The following is an 18363-nucleotide window of genomic DNA, read 5'->3' as shown; positions in this document are numbered from 1 at the left end:
AGGGAAAATTCCAGCCAAAAAAGCAGTAGTTTTAGGGTTAGAGACAAATGTAGGGTGAGGGTTAGCGTTAGAGAAGAACAGCAACAGGCTATCAAAATCATGTCTGAAAAGGATGAGAACTCACTCCCACAAACTAATAACCTGTTCTTGGTAAGCTTAAAAAGAACAAAGGAATTTTCCCCTATTACATAGACATGCTGATGAATGCTTCCAACAAGATTGCTCCAAAAATTTTTAGTGGATTGAGGTAGCTAAATGTCCAACCAAGGAAGCATGTACTATACATATTGCTACTGAAATCCCCCTTATAAAACAAAGACTACTTGACCTCTAGATTATTCCTTAAGTTTGGCTCACAATTAATTGCTCCAGTTGTTACACAACAGCTTGCCTGTTACTAATTCTCCATTCTACAATACAATTGTAGTTCTTGCTATTAAAGACTGAGAGAAAAGCAAAACAACAACAACAACAAAACATTGAGGTTCTAGGTTGTTCTAGTTTTCTTTATGGTTTCCTTAGGGTATACTGTTGTAATCATTGAGAGATCCATTTTTTTTTTCTTCTGTACACTGTCAGAAGCAAAATTTGAACTCAAGAAGGACAGAATTCCAAGTTCTGCTCTACTGTCAGTAATCTTAAAAAGGACAGAGTTGTGTGATCTCCTTTCTAAAGAGGAACCAGTCAAAATAGTGGCGTGGAAGGAAGTAATATAATACAGTCAAGCTCTACCCTACAACTTGTTCAGAAATACCTGGAAAATATACCAGGTGGAGTCCTTATTGGGGAACTCAAGGAAATAAGTGTTCCTTCTCTATCCCAGTCTAGCACAGGAGGAGAGTCAGAGAACGATGTCTATTTAGACAAGAACTGAATGAGTGCCTACCAAGAGCTGAGCCATCGGGGCAAGAAGCCCCAGATCTAGCACACAGAGAGATCTGACCTTGGGCAGGGAGCCAAAACAGATGCCATCTGGAGGAAATGTCACTCCTACTGACAGCTTTGACAAAGATCCAGTGCACATTGTGGCAGGGATAGGGTTAGGAGATCATAGGACATTCTAGGACAAGGAATAATCTTGGACCCTGGGCTAAGCAATTTGTGAACAAGTAAGGAAGTAGCAACAGCTGGGTGGCTCTGACCCCAGGAGCAGAATGGGACCCAATATGCAGACCTGAAAAAACAGGAAGTCCCTATCAAAGGGGAATCTAGCATTTTTGTCTGTCTAAGCTACTGATCTGTTCCCCAGACTGGCAGTGAGTGGCTGAATCCAGCAGCAGTATCCTGGAACTCCAACAAGAGTTAAGTCCAGAGTTGTATTATTCATAACAAAAGCCTAGTGAAGAATTTGGAGAGCCCAGACCAGTAAGGCAACCTTCATGACATAATGTCATTTTTATTGTATTGACTAGGCCGGCTCCACTCTTTAGTAATTCATATTCCTTAAAATAATAATAGATCTGTGATCTCAACATTTTGAGCATTTCCTCTGCTGGTACAGATTCCAACTCCTTCATGAGTTAGAACAACAATAATGGCAAGCATTTTATATTTTTATATTTATTATATTTTTATATTTTAAGGTATGGGAAGCACTTGGCAAATATAATTTCAGCCTTACAACCATCAAAACTGAGACTAACCCAAAGTTAAGCAACTTGCCAGAGGCCACAAAGCATCTGAGGTCATACTTGAACTCAGTTCTTCTTTATTCTGGGTCCAGTGTTCCATATACTGCCCCACCTAAATTCAGACAGATAGCACTGTAGTAGATGAACTCTCCTACCATTATCTCCAACTTGAAAATAAAGTTTTTTTTTTTAAATAAATACCTACTTTTCAATATTCATCCTTGCAAAACCTTGTGTTAATTTTTTTTCTCCCTCTCTTTCCCAACACCTCCCCAGAGGGCAAATAATCCAAAATATGTCAAACATGCGCATTCTTCTATGCATATTTCCACAATTATCATGCTGCACAACAAAAATCAGATTTAAAAAGAAAAAAAAATGCATCTCTATCTCTTAATACAGGACTGATACCCATGCTATAAATAGTAAATGAAAGCAGCAATTTCTTATGATTATTCAACCTTTATAGAAAATCTCTCCTCCTCTTCCTATTCCTACTAGATTCCCCTTCCCCCTCCCCCCCCATGGCATACAAGTTCCACAACTTTGGAGAACCTATTTTATAGGGTTGCCTAGCAAGTTTGCAACAATAGACATCAGAGTGTGCTTAATGGGTCATTACAACTGAAAGGTTTGCATAAATTATGGGAGATTGTTGAGCCAGTCAAAAAGACTAATGGGAATAGCAGGCCAAAGATACTGGGACAAAATTGGTTCCATTGTTTTTAAAATTGTTGTTCTCTAAGTGTAATAAAGAAGAAAAAAAAAAGATCACCCTCAAGTGTTTGCTAATGAATGATGACACTTTTAAAATGCAGGAGGACAGAGATAAATTAAGTTTCTATGGAATTGCTGTTCTTGAATTTCTTATAGGGGGGAGGAGGAGGAGACCATGTTGGGAATTTTGATCAAGTGGTGTCCTACTAATATTCTTACTCCATTTTGGGAGAATCATTTTTATTAGTATTTGTAACTTTTAGCAGGTATAGCTTTATAAATCAAAGATTATTAAAGTATTTCTCTGTGTTAGATACTATGATACTAAGTGCTTTGTTGGTAATGTTGTCTAGTTGCATCTCATTCCAATTCCATTTGGTATTTTCTTGGCAAAGATATTGTGTAAGGGGCTGAAACTCTTGAGTCTATGCATTAAGGTGGGACAATGGAGCACTTGAGGCTAATTACTGATTGGACAATACTCTATAAGAATATGCTTAGAAAATGGACCTTCCCACTATCCTGTGCTGGCCCAATTGTTTGGTGTATACAGAGAATTGTGGGAGGGACTAGGAGGTGCAGGGAGACCAGCCAGGATCACTTCTACTGCTAAAGACTTAGAATAAAGACTTTTGCTTATCCTGTCTCTGGCTGATTCTAAGGTATCCAGGGTTCTAATGCATTCGCCACAATATTGAAGTAGTTTGGTATTCCTTCAACTCATTTTACAGATGAGGAAACTGAGGAAAATAGGGTTACGCACTTGCCTAAGATCACACAACTACTAAGTATCTCAGGCCAGTTTTGAACTTGGGCAGTCTTAATTGTAAATCCAGTTCTCTATTCACTGTGCCACTAGATGCCCCTTTTAAGCATTTACAAATTTCATTTAATCCTCAAACAGCTCTACAAGGTTAATATTAATAATCCACATTTTCATATGGGGAAACTGAGGCAGGTACCAGTTACGTGACTTCCTTAGTAAATGTCTGAGAGTCCACATTTGCTTCTTGCATTGTTAACTCCGGGTCCAGTACTCTATCCACTCCACATCTACCAAAAAGCAACACCAATAAAATGTTTTGCTATTCAAATACTGACAAAGGTAGATGTAGACATTGGGAAACTAATTGACTGTGGTCAGTGTGTACCAACTTGAGGAAATAATGTCATTTCAAAACAAGTAGAAACTTGTATATCAGAAAAGAACAATGTCTCCTCTTTCTTGGAAGGCTTATCCAGGTGAGGAAATGACCAGGGACAGATGTTCTGTTAAGGAGGCAGCACAACAAAATAGGAAGAGAGATTTGGAGATAGAAATAATGTGTTCTGGGGACATAGTCATGAGACACAGAAGCAGAAGATAAAGCTTGCTTCTCATTGAAACTGTCTGTGTTAGTTGTATGGAAAAAGGGACAGAAGAGAGGAGAAAAATAAGAAAGCATTATTACTATTAATAATGTTAACAATAGTAATAATCAACAGCACGTACAGCCAGGATACAATTACGGTATCTCAGTCACGTTTGGGCTATTCACCAATCTAGGGAATGGATGGATAAGCAATATTGTCTCTCAAACCAGAACTAAGTATCTGAATAAAAAACTTAAATGTTTAAGCCTGGAGAGAGAGAAAGAGAGGGGGAGAAAGGAACCAGGTGTTTCGATACTAATTCTTATTACCCAGAAGGGCTTAAATGGTGATGAAATGAGAACACAAAGGGCCTTTTGTTTTACAACAGGCAAGGAAAGCAGTCACAGACTGCATCATGCTGCAGACTTTAGATGATAATAAACCCCATAGATCATAAACAGCCTGAAATAAAGTTTCTCTTTTACCCACTCAAGTGTGACTTTAAAAGCCCAAACAACATATTGGCTCATGTCCCTTCGCTGCAGGAGGTGTTCGATTTCTTTTCATCTAATGGTCTTGAAACAACTCTGCAAAATAGCTAATACACTAGAATACTTTTTTCCCCTCCTCCCTAGGTATCTCTGGTTGAAAAAGATTCTTATCATTTTTTTTCCCAATAATTCTCATAATGCCTTGAATTCAGGCTGCTTAAAAAACAAAACAAAACACCCAACAAACAACAAAAGAAAAACAAAACTAAATAAAAAACTTCATATGTAAAACCTTTTTTGGACAAAGGAAGATAGTAGTTTGCAACCCCTACTTAATAGATGTCAAACCTGAGACACAGAAATCCAAATTTCTTGCTTCTAATACAGTAGTTTCAAATTCAATTAGAATTAATGACCATACTTAAATTAAGGTCCTTTTGGGACTCATAATTGATTTAGAAATCCACATAGTGGCAGAGTCACCTGAACGCTACAAAATTTGCTTCCACATAACTCCTCAGAATGAATTCTGGAGTATTGGAAGATATAAAAGGATAGAGTAAATTAATTTTGCAATCTTAGACAACCTAGAAATTCAGCAGAAAACATATATCTCACTGGGATAAGTGTGGAGCACAGTCCAACATAGGCTGATTTCAGCGAGAGCCCAAACCCCAATGCAAACCTGCATTTGTACCAGGCAGTCATTCAAATGGACCATACCAACTGAAAGCTAGCAGAGGGCATTAGAGGCCACTAAATTAGCATCTGTACCTTCCAGAATTTGCAGCCCCCCAGAACATGAGGAGATCTGACAACTTCTCAAAAGGAAATTACAGACCTTTGCAGTTCCAGATTATAGACTCAGGCCAGGGAGAAGCACTAGCAGGAGGAGAACCTAGTCATAGATTTAGAATGGGAAAGAGTATTTGTAACCATCCGAGCAGAGCACAGTGACCATGCCATTCCTTGGATTATGCCATTTAGGAAGAACTAAAAACTTAGACCCACAGAACTCCCTTAGTAAGCAACAGCATGAAAATCTGAAACTTGGGATATTGCTCGCTTCACTCCAAGAACAGAACCCAATGTTAGCATAAGACAAAAATCAAGAAACAGACTGAAAAAAATGAGCAAAGAAAAAAAAAAAAAAAAACAAAAAAAAACCTGATAACAGAAAGTGATTATGGTGACAAAGTAGATCAAAACAGAAACTAGGAAGATGAAAGCAAAGTCAAACCAACTACATGTAAAGCCTCAATGAAAATATAAAGTGGTTTAATCACAACCCAAAAAAGAAATTTTTAAACATAAAGTCCAATATGAGAGGTAGAATGGGGGAGGGGGATATAAAGGGGAAAAAATTGAAAATGATTCAAGAAAATCATAAAAAAGAACTTGGAAAAAAAGGAGGTACGCCTGTGTATGTATGTACATACACACACACACACACACACCTCTCAAGAAAATAATACCTTAAAAAACAAAATAGGCCAAATAGTAAGAAAGGCACAAATATCTATTAAAGAGAACTGCTTGCATAATAGAATAAATGGATAATACTATGGGCAAATGGGAAAAAATATACAAATTTGCACAAGAAAAGAACTTAAAAAGTAAAATTGGCTAGAAAAAAGTTTGTTGAAATTATAATTAAGTAACTGGTACTTAGTGGCTTAATGAGACATGGAGAAACAATAAAACAAAAATAAAAGAATGGGTGGGGGGAAAATAAAATATGTTAGTGAAAAAAAACAACTGAATTGAAAAAAAAAATTCAAGGAGAGGTAATTAAAGAATTATTGGATTACCAGAGAGCTATAATTTTTAATTTAAAAAAAAAAATCATCTTTCAAGAAATTGGCAAGGAAAACTGTCCTGCTATCCTAGTATCAGAGGGTAAAATAGAAATGGAAAGAATTCACTTCTTGTAACAGATATAAAACTTTATATTCCCAGGAATATTAGATCCAAATCCCAGAATTCCCAGGTTAAGTAGGAAATATTACAAGCAGCCAGAAAAAAAAGAATTAAAATATCATATAGTTACAATCTGATTGACATCTAGTAGCTTTTACATTAAAGAATTGGAGGGTTTGGGATATATTATGAAACTAATACAACCTTCCTTTTGAGCACTCATCATAGTGGCCAATTGGGAATAAGCCTAACAAGATGATGTTAACACTAAAACTTTGGAATCATTTTGTACCATTTCTTTTTCTCAGTCTATATATTATGACTTTTGTAAACAGTGGACCACCAAGATCACTGAGCAAATGGGAAACCAAGGTAAGATACTTAGAAGTTAGGCAACTGTTGGTGCTGGGAACTAAAGAATAATAATAAAAAAAAAATGTTGGTTCATGTTATAGAGTATGTACTGCATTCATGACATTGATCTTTACAATCCATCATCAAGTTACTGTTTGAGGGCTCAAATATCTAATAACCCAGGAATATTCCCAAATGTTATCTCAATTGAAATATTCAACCTGACTCTAGAACTTAGACCTAGAATTCAAGCAGAAGGAACTACCAGATTGAGTGGGATCCAAGTCTACTAAACTCATTGTCTAACACACTGCATGTATTTTATTCTCCCATTAGATTATACTTTTTGAGGGCAGGGACTATTTTTCACTTTGTCTCCATAGTGCTTAGTATAATATCTGCCATATAGTAGATATTTAGTAAATGTTTATTGATTGATCATAAATACTGTTAGATCCAAACCATTTTTGAGTTCCATTTTTAGAGATATTATAACATAAGTATTAAAGTCAAAACTTCACCCTATTTATAGAATTTCATTTTGGACTTTTGCATAATATTTCTCTTACTCTCCCTTGTGTTGTGTGCCCTCTGATATATAGCTCACAAGCACACAGCAAAATACATAGAGAGTCATGGAAATGAGTGAATCTTTCTAAGATCACTCTTTGTAAGATAAAATAGCACAGAATCTTCTTTTACTACTTTGTCTCATATTGATGGAGCATCTTCCCTCAGAAGACCCTAGATGCCAGGTTAGTCACATAATCCAATTTCCAAATTCTCACAGGGGTTAAATGTCAAGAGCTGGTATTCTATCTGACAAAGTCAATGCCTTAGTCCAAGACTCTAAGATCTCAAGTGTAAATCCTCCAAGTATGTTTTTTAAGAGAAACACAACCTTTAACATCTCTACTAGCAGAGAATCTTCATGAATTGTCCACAGATACGAAAGAAACATTTGTTTGAAATGACAGAAAAGTAAAATTTAGGAGTATAAGCAAAGAGGGGGAAAAGATGGCAGAATGCAGTGATAAATCCCAAATGGAGATTCCTTGAGAAGCATTATTCTTTTAAAGTAATCTGTAGAAGCTCTTGGGAATTTCCTTTACAGAGTTGGAATGTACTTAGAGCAACTGTTGATAATGTCTTGAACATGATCCATGTACAATAATGCAAAAAAAAAAAAAAAAATCAACCTTGAACTTGGTTAATCCTCCCTCCCCATTGACTTCCTTGAGCATTAATTAAAAAGCCATTTTTAGCTAAGGAAAACTTTTCACATCCAAAAAAAAATTAAGCCAGAGAAATGGTAAAAAATGATTTGTGTTGGTTGTGGAGAGTGTGCTGAAGGGATTATCTGAATTATTTACCTTTGACTCCAAAGAGCAATTTTAGATGGCTGGTTTAAGAGCTGCTTATTCTTTGGTCAGTCTTCCTGCCCTGATCACCTAAGAAAGAGCTTCCTGATAAACAGAACTATCCAAGGGGTGGCTCTGTATAAGAGGAAGGACTGTTTTTTAAAAATAATAAAAATTAAATTAAAAAAGAAAGTAGCTGGGTCATTGCCTTCTCTCATCCATTTTTCCCTCTTCATTCACTTTGCAGCAGTGCTCAAAACTGGAGTAGTAAATTAAAAAAAGGTCTTTCTTCCTTCTTTCATTCCAGAAACTATGACACTTATAATAACTGAATGCTAGCTAGGGAAGGGAGCTTAGAATTCAACTCCCTAATTTTGTAAATGTGAAAGTTAGAGGTCACAGAGTGAAGTAATTGACCTAAGGTAATAAGCTAGTTAGGGTTATACCTCCTGGGCCATAGGTCTGCCTCTATATCTTATACAACTGGACAAATGAGGATAAGATGAAAGATACTTTCTGATCCGAGTCTGAATGTTCATGCAGTGTTCCACTGTCAAGAGTTTAGGGGGGTCTTTAAAGATTATTTAGAAAATTGAGATCCCATAAGGAAATTGAACACATTTGATCCTTATTTCCCTTAAAAACTCAACTCAAGTGCCATCTCTTACAGGATTTTTCTGAGGAAGAACTTTTTTCCAAAGCATTCTCTCTCCGCCAATATAGAACATAAGTTCTTGAGCTCTCAGTTTTAACATGTTTTCCATTTCTAGCACCTAGCAAAGTGTCTGGCGAGTAAGAAGAACTTAAAACAACTTACTGAATTGACCTGATTTCCCAAATGTCACAAAACTAATAAACCATAGAATTTGGAATATAATTGAGATGTCCTGGCTCTTTCCAGTATACTATACTGCCCCTCAACAACCATTTCAGGGCCTTTGTGGTGACTTTTGCTACCTTGCCCTCCAGGATTCCACTTCTATCAATCACAGTGGAGAAATGTCAGCCAGCAGCTGAGCAGTCCACATACAAGGCATTGTACAAGTGCTCTGCTCACATAAAAAATTATTTCTATGCCGGAGATTTATCTGCATACTCTTGCTTTTACTGCTGCCTGAAGATTTTTCATTACAATAAGCAATGAGTTTAGGCTTGAGTTTTACCAGTTTTGTTCCAAGGATTTGATACATTAGAATCCAGGGGCCTGAGATTGAAAAACTCACTGGGGTTTATGAAAAGGAACTCAACTACTCGGCAAAGCATGATTTACAACTACTGGCATTGTATGTCATGGTTAAAAACATGGAAAGTTCTGCTCTGAGGAATTCCAAGGATAATCTGAAGTCAAGAAAGAGATAAAAAAAAATGGAGGGCTGCCCAGGTTTACTTGGGTTTTTCTTCGTGACTATTCATTCAAAAGGGAGTTTAAATGCACAGCTTATGTGCCAGAATGGTATTATTAGAGATGTTACCAATTCAATAACACAAGAAGAACATGAATTTTTTTTTTTTTAAATATAACAGATCTAAAAAACCAAAGTGAAGGGAGCTGATCAACTACCAAGTACGATAATTTCAGGAAGAATAACCTCTACAAAATACCGGAGCAGGTCTTCCAGACCTTGCCTGAAGACCTCCAACGGAGGTGCAATCCTGTAGAGTGGCCCATTCTGCTCTTTGACAACTCATGACTACCATGAAGTGTTTCCTGCTCCTTCTAGTTCTGCCACCTGGGACATATCTAAACCCTTTTTCATGGAGACAGCACTTCATATAATTAGATCCAGTTATCAAGGACCTCTCACTAACTCTTCTTCAAGTCCTCCCCCAATTCTTTTAACTGAGCCTCTGGGGGCACAAACGTGAGACCTGACACTCTCTTGTTTGTCTCCATAAACCAGTTTGGGTGTGCCCTTGCTAAAATGTGGTGTTCTGAACTGGACAATGAGACTCTTCTAGTAGTCAAGAATATAGAAAAATATCTTGGTCCCCTTGAGAGTATGTAAACACAATCCCTTTTTCTTCTTTGTAGCTTTGTGATTCATTCATTAAAAAAAAAAAAAAAAAAAAAAAAAGCATTGTCAAGAGAATAATAAACTTAAAGGCACATTAGCTTACTTTCTGATTTTCTCACTTCCTTGATTTTGGGTCAGCCATACCATAAGCAAACAGACTAAATGATTAATCAGGAACTCACTGAGGCAAGGCAGTGATTGGTCCTGATGTTCCCTGAGGCTAATTGATGCTTGGAAGTAACTAGTTGGATTTCCTCAAGCAGAAGCTGGATGACTACTCTGAAGGGTACCTTTCACATTTGGCTTGGATAGATGAAAACTGAGGTGCCTTCCAAGTCTCTGATGCTGTGATGACCACAGAGTACATAGTAAGCTCTCCATAAAGGCTTGTTGATTTGATTTCGCTAGCTTTATGGGTTACCTAGATAGCTGTTATGTCAGATCTTTGTAGGTTTCAATACTTGCACTTACTTAAATAACCTGCCCTTTCTCCTTCTCCAAATCAAGTGACATGATGAGTTCCCTTAGGAACCTATTACCTAACACCCTATTCTGTCTCTCAACTTTGGCTGATGATATCTATCTAGTACAACTTTTCAGTTTAAATTGTGAGTATTTTAAAGACATGAAATGTGTTCTGATGGATGAAAGACATTTTCAAAACTGGAAAAAAAAAGCCACATAACAAGGTGATTTTCTTTTTCAGATTGACAGAATGATCTTTCGAATGAGTATTTTAGGGCTTCCAGATGCAGAATGTAGTAGCTGTAGAGTTTATTGTATTTATCCCCTGACCTTTCTCTTTCTGCAGCTGGGATTCTCAATATTTAGCTCAGAAATGATGTGATTAGTTCCAACTTCTTTCAGACCAGTTGATTGCTGGCTCCATCCCTCACCCTCAAGTCAGCCTGTGTTTAAAAGCATCCTGGCGTTGCAAGGGCTCAGAATGTTCTGCTGAGGCAAGCCATGAAGGGACCCAGATCAAATTTCAATGTGTACTCCTGATAATGAGCACAGGGTATCACCGCCTTCATGGAAAATAATTTACGGAGTCGCCTGCTTCAGCATCAAGAAGTGTAAGCTGCACCAAGCTGACCCTCCAGGGGCCTGCACTTACAAAAAGGCAAAGACAAATGCACTAGTTAAATGTAGATGACTCTTTACTGACATTTTTAAGTCCTACCGCCTGACACTACATGTATGTGAACTCAGGCAAATCAATTGGGTTTAAGTTTCCTACTCTATAAAAGGAGAGTCTAGAGTTTCCATCTTTATCTCTATTATCCATTGAGTAAGACAATACACATAATATCAGACCCATTTTATGGATGAGGAAACTCTAGTCAATTGGCTTGCCCATGAGCATCGGTGCTAGCAATATTAATGATCCTGTGCAAATCAACTGCTAGCTGCTTCACTCATCTAATCCCCAATTTCCCAGGACTTTTGCAAGAATCATAAAATGTTTGTATAAATTCTTAGCACAGGTCCTAAAATGCTTGTACTTCCTGTTCTCCCTTTGACTTTATCAAACTAACAGGGCACCATTAGATAAAATGAATTATTTATTCTTTGCAAATCAAGGAGAAATTCATTTATGTTGATAAATGTTCATCCACTTATGTTCATAAGTGGTTGAAGAATTTTTGGCTGGTAATTAGTCTTAGCACTGGAGAATATTACAAACCTTCTCAGGAACTCTTAGTATGGAACAGAGGAGAATTCTTAAACCAAAGGGTTAGACTTGGGTATTTCAGCAAAATTCTTTCCTCACCTTCACCCCAACACCCTGCCATTGTTATAAGGGATATCTTATTGAAAAGTCACAGATCTGAGAACTTAAGCCAAGTAAACATAAAAGGCATCAAAAACTATTTGAAATCAAAGCCAAAGAAAAGAAACAAATAAAAATATACATACTCTTCCTTGTCCACCTTTTCTCGGAGCTTCTTTAGCAGTTTGTTTTGGCTAAAAACCAAGTTTTTCAGGATATTCTCAAAGTATTCTTCCTCTTTGATATGCAACTAAATAAATTACAGGAAAAAAATTGGTTAGAAATACAACAGCAGTACCTTGGTTTTAAATTACCATGATATAGCATTAAATCATCTCTTCTATGAATCTCTTCTACGAAAGGATGAATTCCCAATAAACTTATTAAATTCCCATATAACATGATGAAAGTATGACTTGGTCATGACCAAGTCAAACAGAGGCCACGCAACTTTATATTTGAATGAATAATAGCATAAGAGAAGAATAAGATTCAGCTCTTATTATATGCCAGACACTGCTCTAAATATTGTGGATATACATATAATCAAGCAGGATCTTGAAGATCCTATCTTCTCAGAATTTATGTACTAATAAGGAAGACAATCCACGTTGGGGGAGAGTAGTGACAAGGGAAGCCCATTTCTTAAAGAGAAGGCAGAGAAAAAGATTGCTGAGGATAATGGGCAATTAGTTGAGATTCATTAATTGTAGCATTACACAATTGGTTAATTGTACACAAATATCAGAGAGTTGATACTATGCCATGTTTTTTTCTTTCCATTTTTGAATGGTGTGAATATAGTTCATAGATTGTAGCTTATGTCTTGCATTTTGAACTTGCATTTTGAAGGTAGAGTAGTTTGTTTCCAAACTCACTTATTTTGCTAACAGTTGAAGTATGATTCAACTCAGCTGAAATATTGTTTTGGAAAAAAACTCTTGACTATGCTGACACAGACATCTTTAAACCAGTGAAAACCAAACAATGACCCCTATGAGGCGATATCTATCTGTGAGATGTTCAAGATGGTGAATGTGGCCTTGAAAATTTCTCAGAAGTAGAGATTCACAGACCTGGCACTGGGAAAGACCTCAAAAAAATCATCAAATCCAATGCTCATTCATGCAATGAAAACACAAAGACACAATACCACCTAAGTAGGACATAGTTCATCTTGCCTACAAATCCTAAGAAGATATTTATTTTTTGCATTTATGCAAATTTCTACCCAGTGTGAAAAAAAAATCTTGAATGTGGCTCTTATCAATAATGAGGTGATTCAAGGCAATTTCAATAGACTTGCGATGAAGAGAGCCATCTGCACCCAGAGAGAGAACTAGAGAGACTGAATGTGGATCACAACAAAACATTTACACCTTTTTTGTTGTTTGCTTGCTTTTTTCTTATCATATCCCCTCCTTTTTTGATCTGATTTTTCTTGTGCAGTGTGATAAATGTAGAAATATGTAAAGAAGAGTTGCATATGTTTAACCTATATTGGATTTCGTGTTCTCCAGGGGAGAAGGTGGATGAGAAGGAGAAAAATCTGGAACACAAGCTTTTGCAAAGGTGAATGTTGAAGACTGCCTTTGCATGTATTTTGAAAATAAAAAGCTATTATTTCAAAAACCATATTTGAAGAAAACAATGACTCATTCTCTCTGGTTCCCTGGTGCATAGAAAATGTACTTCTTTGTGTCATTTAGCTAATGAAATTATAGATTACACTGTTCAATTTAGTGACTTAGTGGTAGATATTTAATAAACTGGACAACTTACCAAAAATAAATTTAAAAAAAAAACTCAAGACAAACACAAAACACCATCCATCTCCAACTCATGCTTTAAAGATGTATTATCATCATAGATAATTCAAATTAATTCCCATATACCAAGTTTCAGTGTGTTATATAGGGTATGCAAAAATGGTTGAAAATGCTAAGTTTTGCTATGTGCAATTCGTTCATTTTCAAAATAATAAGACTGTCCTTGGTATGCACAGTGATGTCAAAGTGTGCTTTGAATTCTTTTAATGCTTTGAAGTTCTCCCCAGTGTTTGGATTTTGGCTCAAACAAATGGTTCTAGAATTTTCTTCATTCTGTTCTCCCCCCCCATCCCAATTTGAAACTACAATGACTCTGCAACCCCCACCTCCCATACCATCTGTCCACCAAGAAAGAAGCCAGAACCAACCAATATTTACAAGGAAATATCTGTCTTTCATAGTGGGCAAATGGTTTTTCTGCTGTGCCCAATTTAAAAGCTATAAATCCATTGTCTAATTATATTTGAGAGACTTGGAGATGTGCCTTTGTTTATCAGCAATGATACTTAGCAATAATAACCTTTAATTGTTTCTAAAAGGCTGCATGCAAGTCTAAGCAGAAATAGATGAAGGAACTAATACTCTCATTTACACGGAGAGATCAATTTCAATATACCCAATTAAGCAACTTCCTTTCTGTAAAATATATATTTTCTTGTTGTTCAGTCATATCTGATTCTTCATGATCCCATTTAAGTTTTCTTGGCAAGGATACAAAAGTAGATTGAAATTTTCTTTCTTAACTTTCCAGATGAGGAAATTGAGGCAAATAGGATGAAGTGATTTGCCCAGGCTCACACAAGCCATATGAAATTGGATTTTAATTCAGTTCTTCCTGGCTATTGTACCACCATTTTGGACAAACAGTTCTGTTCTTTGTCTTTCCTTCCTTCTCTCAAATTAGCCATCAAACATGAAAATGAGAGAGGGAAAGGAATAAGAGGAGAGGAGAAAGATGAAAGAAATAAGAAGGGAGAGAAGAAGGAAAAGAGAAGAGAACTTTTCTAGATTATAAGATCATAAGCTTCTTGTGGGCAAGAAAATTTTCATTCTTTCCCTGTTTACCCGCCAATTCTTAGCGTAGTTCCAATTTTGTACTTTTTAAATTGCATTAATTTGTTTTTTCAATTAACAAGCATTGATATTTTTTTCACTCTCTTCCAAAAAAAAAAAAAAAATCACTGACTAGGTATATATTTTAGCTAATTAAGTGTGAAGTTTCAGATCAGCTCAATTTCACATTTAATGTTTTCCCCCTAGGATTGGGCATTCTCTTCACAATTGAACAAAATTCCATTCTGGATTGTCTGCTCCCTCATTTTGAGATTTAGTATTGTGGCAGAATGGAAGTAGTTTATATATCTGTCTACATCGCTGTGAAACATGGTAAATTTCCTAGGGGAAATTTCAGTAGGTGGGTGTGGGAGAAAGAGAAATACAGACACAGTAAATGTGGTATCTATAATTGGTAAGTTTATATCTTGACATTAGAAATCTGAAAGAAAAGATGTGGAGGGAAGGGATCCTAGAGGACTTATGCATTGAGGGCCATACACAGTGCAAAAAATGCTCCTGATCTGGAACCTCTCAACTCTTTTCAAATCCCTTCTTTTTCTTTGATTAAACTGACCTGCTTAGACATTAAAATCATTCTAGACACAACTGGGGCTAGAACCTGTACCTGATGGACTCCAGCCTAAGGCAAAGATGAAGAATCTCATGGATAGTTTTCAAGTGGGTCTCATAAGTTTCAAAAATGAGTTCTGGAGATTGTGGATTCATTCTCTCGTCATGTTGCGCTCAGTCTTAGTTGAGCTCTTCATCTCTCTCTGTCCTCCCTCTATGTCTATATAATCTAGGGCAATATAAACTTTGAGAATATTGTTGCTCCATTCATGTCCATTTAGGGTTTTGTTAGTCAAGATAATTAAGATGCTTGTTTCTTGCTTCATAGGAAATGTTTACTAAATGTTTCTTGACTTGAATTAAATTTTTTGTTAAACTTATTATAAAGACCTATAATTTCATTGACCTATGGAGAGCCAGTGAGGAAACTCCTTGAATAATGCAGATTGGTACACTGTCTGTCACCTACCATCTGCCTGCCACTGTGAGAAGTCAATTCATTGAGGGGAAGAAGTATAATAATATATAAAAAATATAGCATAATTCATATAATGCCATTATCCATCACAATCCTGCAGTAAATATTTGCCCCATTTCCTTACAGACTTACCTCACTGTATTCTTTATTCAATTTCTCATCATTTTTCATAATGTCATCAGGATAGCCGATCCTTTCTTTAATTGCCTTGGCCTAGAAAAATGAGAAGATTGAATTTGAAAATTGATAATTCTGAAATAATAATCATAAATAACCTGAGAAATTTCATTTGCCAAAACCCCCCTAAGTAATGAAAACCAAACACTCAAAACAAAAATAAAAACACCTCTTGGATACCTATGTGCTCAAGGAAGAAGTTGCCTTTTCAATAATGCACTGAAAAATCCCATTTTCCAAAAAAAAAAAAAAAAAAATCCTAAAGGTGTGAAAACCAAGGCTGGTGCTTAATTTTTACAAGACCTTTTCTCATTTAGCACAGCTTTCCCAAAATGAAAATTGACAAGGCACCAGTGCTTATATGTGTCTGAATTTTATGGAATTGCTTTTCTAAAGAAAGGTTCTTGCTTACATGTTATGTGAGGGCTGAGAGCGTGGGCTGCCACTCTAGCTGCCTGTAATCATCTTTCCACTACATTAATCTGGTTGAGAAAACAAAGTGTTTGCAAGCTCGGGGCAGATGTTCTCGGTACAATGTTAGGGCTCCATATCAACTTCGAAGTTTTGAATAATCAAGCCAGTTATTTTTCAAGACAAGCATTGTAGATTATGGGGCCCTTCAAGGTCAAGAGAATAACTATTTTTTTAAAATGAAATATAAGATGAATGTATATTTGCTAGGTCACCTTGCCTATTTATTAAATAGATGCTATTACTATGCTCCCTTTCAAAGACAGGTTATTGCTACCCTAACCAGAAAACTTCAAGAAGCATCTATCTACAAGAGGAATTAATTCTGCCAAGTTCTTTGATGTAAATAGGGCTATTCATTTGCACTTTGCAACTTTATAATTAATTCTCTTTGTTTCATTTGATTCCAAATAAATGTGGCTAGGTAACAATTATGGAAACTTCAGCCCTAAAGTCAACAAAGAGCATCATGGTAATGTTGCAGGAAAGTGTTACAAAATGACAATGCTGGGAGTAGGTTTTCCTTTTCTATGAATGCCAGAGTGTGAATGTATACAAGGTTTGGAGGATAGAATGTTACTCTTCACTCAGGAGATCAAAAACAATTGTGGGGAGTACACAGACTTTGCATAGAGAAGTCAATTCAATAGCTGATGGGACAAAATTATTCTGGGAAACTGAGCAGCTCCAAGTGGTAGGATGAGAAAGGTCATTAGAAATATGTCTGTCTACACTGAACAGCAGAGAAACTGGACAAAATGATGACAAGCATTGCCGTTACCTGGCTTATAGGGATGCTAGGGAACTATTTTGATACAATCATGGGCTCACTTTCAATTAAGATTCCTCTAAGAATCTCAATTCTTGACTTTCTGTCTCTAGGACAACTATTATAAATGACTACTTGTGGTTATCCAAAGTACAGTATACCATTATCAAATCAACAAGAGTTGGACATGATTGAAAAATGACTGAACAACCAAATGTAGCAGGAACTGTGCTAAGTACTGATGATATACAGAAGGGCAAAAGGAGTACCTGTTTTTAGGGAATTTGTATTCTATCGGGTCAGATAACTAGAAAATAAATATGAACATTTAAGCTCCAAAGTAGATTGAAGGTAACCTGTGTGATCTCATCACTTAAAGGTAGATCACTTAAATTCCCTGGGCCTGTTTACTCATCTGTGGAATAACTAAGCTATATATACCTATGTTCCTGCAATCCCTTGAGGAATTAAAATTAACCCTTTATTCACTATACCAGCTTGTTTCAGTATGTAAAAGATTATAACAATAGTTACAATAATGCCAGGAAGAGCTGATGTGTGGCCATAGTTTAAAATTTGAGGAGCAATTTGCTCAATTCCTGAGCTACATGATGATAAAACCATTTTATAGGTAAAGAAAGTGAGGATCAGATTTGGTTGTTCTCAGTGATTCAGTGATCCAAGGAAATCCCAATAAATGTTGGATGGAAAACACCATCTACCACCAGGGACAACTATGGAGATTGAATCAACACATGCTACATTCACTTTTTCCCCTCTTGTAGTTTCCCCTTTTATTCTGATTTTTCTTTTCTAAAACGATTCACAAGGAAATGTTGAAAAAACAAGCAAATATGAATATACATGTATAACCAAAACATTTTATTTTACATATAACTAGGGAAAATATTTTCTTAAATAACTGCAGACAATTAAAAAAAGAGCTTCCCAGAGTCAGTCAGTAAAGTGATTTATAACCATGCATTTCCTTTTTTTTAAAACTAGGAAGTAACATTCCTTTGCTAAGGTATAAAACAAGGGTTATCTACACATGGCTTTCCCCTCTCCCCCTTGGAGTTTTGCACTCCACTTGGGGATCATCATAAAATATTGAAGGTGTGGGCATGAGTGGTTGCAAGAAAGCTTTTCCTATTTCTTCCTTATGCTGAAGAGGGGGAAAAAAAAAATCACACAAGAAATTGAAACATGAACCCAGTTGGAGTGGGTTATGATTGCAAAATGGTTTCAATGACAAAAATCACTAAAATCTATGAGGCCCATAGGAAAAATCACTATCAAGAAGCATGTATCCACAGGCTACCATTTGTAAGAATGCTGATTTTTTTATGCTCTGATCCTTGATTGTACCTTTCTTGCCCCTCCCCTCACGAAAGCAC

At 36.3% G+C, this 18363-nt stretch overlaps 1 protein-coding gene across 1 annotated transcript in view; it reads right to left on the bottom strand.

The window, feature by feature from the left end:
- Positions 1–18363, bottom strand: part of MME (membrane metalloendopeptidase) — a 113391-nt gene that overhangs the window by 25437 nt on the left and 69591 nt on the right. Inside the window, exons 15-16 of the mRNA XM_074298045.1 lie at positions 15682–15762; positions 11763–11866 (exon numbers count right to left, since the gene is read on the bottom strand). Of these exons, the coding sequence (XP_074154146.1) occupies positions 11763–11866; positions 15682–15762 (185 nt within the window). The remainder of the gene's footprint in view (positions 1–11762; positions 11867–15681; positions 15763–18363) is intronic.

The sequence above is a fragment of the Sminthopsis crassicaudata genome, chromosome 3 (assembly GCF_048593235.1).
Source record: "Sminthopsis crassicaudata isolate SCR6 chromosome 3, ASM4859323v1, whole genome shotgun sequence".
In the NCBI taxonomy this organism is placed as follows: domain Eukaryota; kingdom Metazoa; phylum Chordata; class Mammalia; order Dasyuromorphia; family Dasyuridae; genus Sminthopsis; species Sminthopsis crassicaudata.
This window is presented reverse-complemented; position numbering and strand designations above follow the sequence as displayed.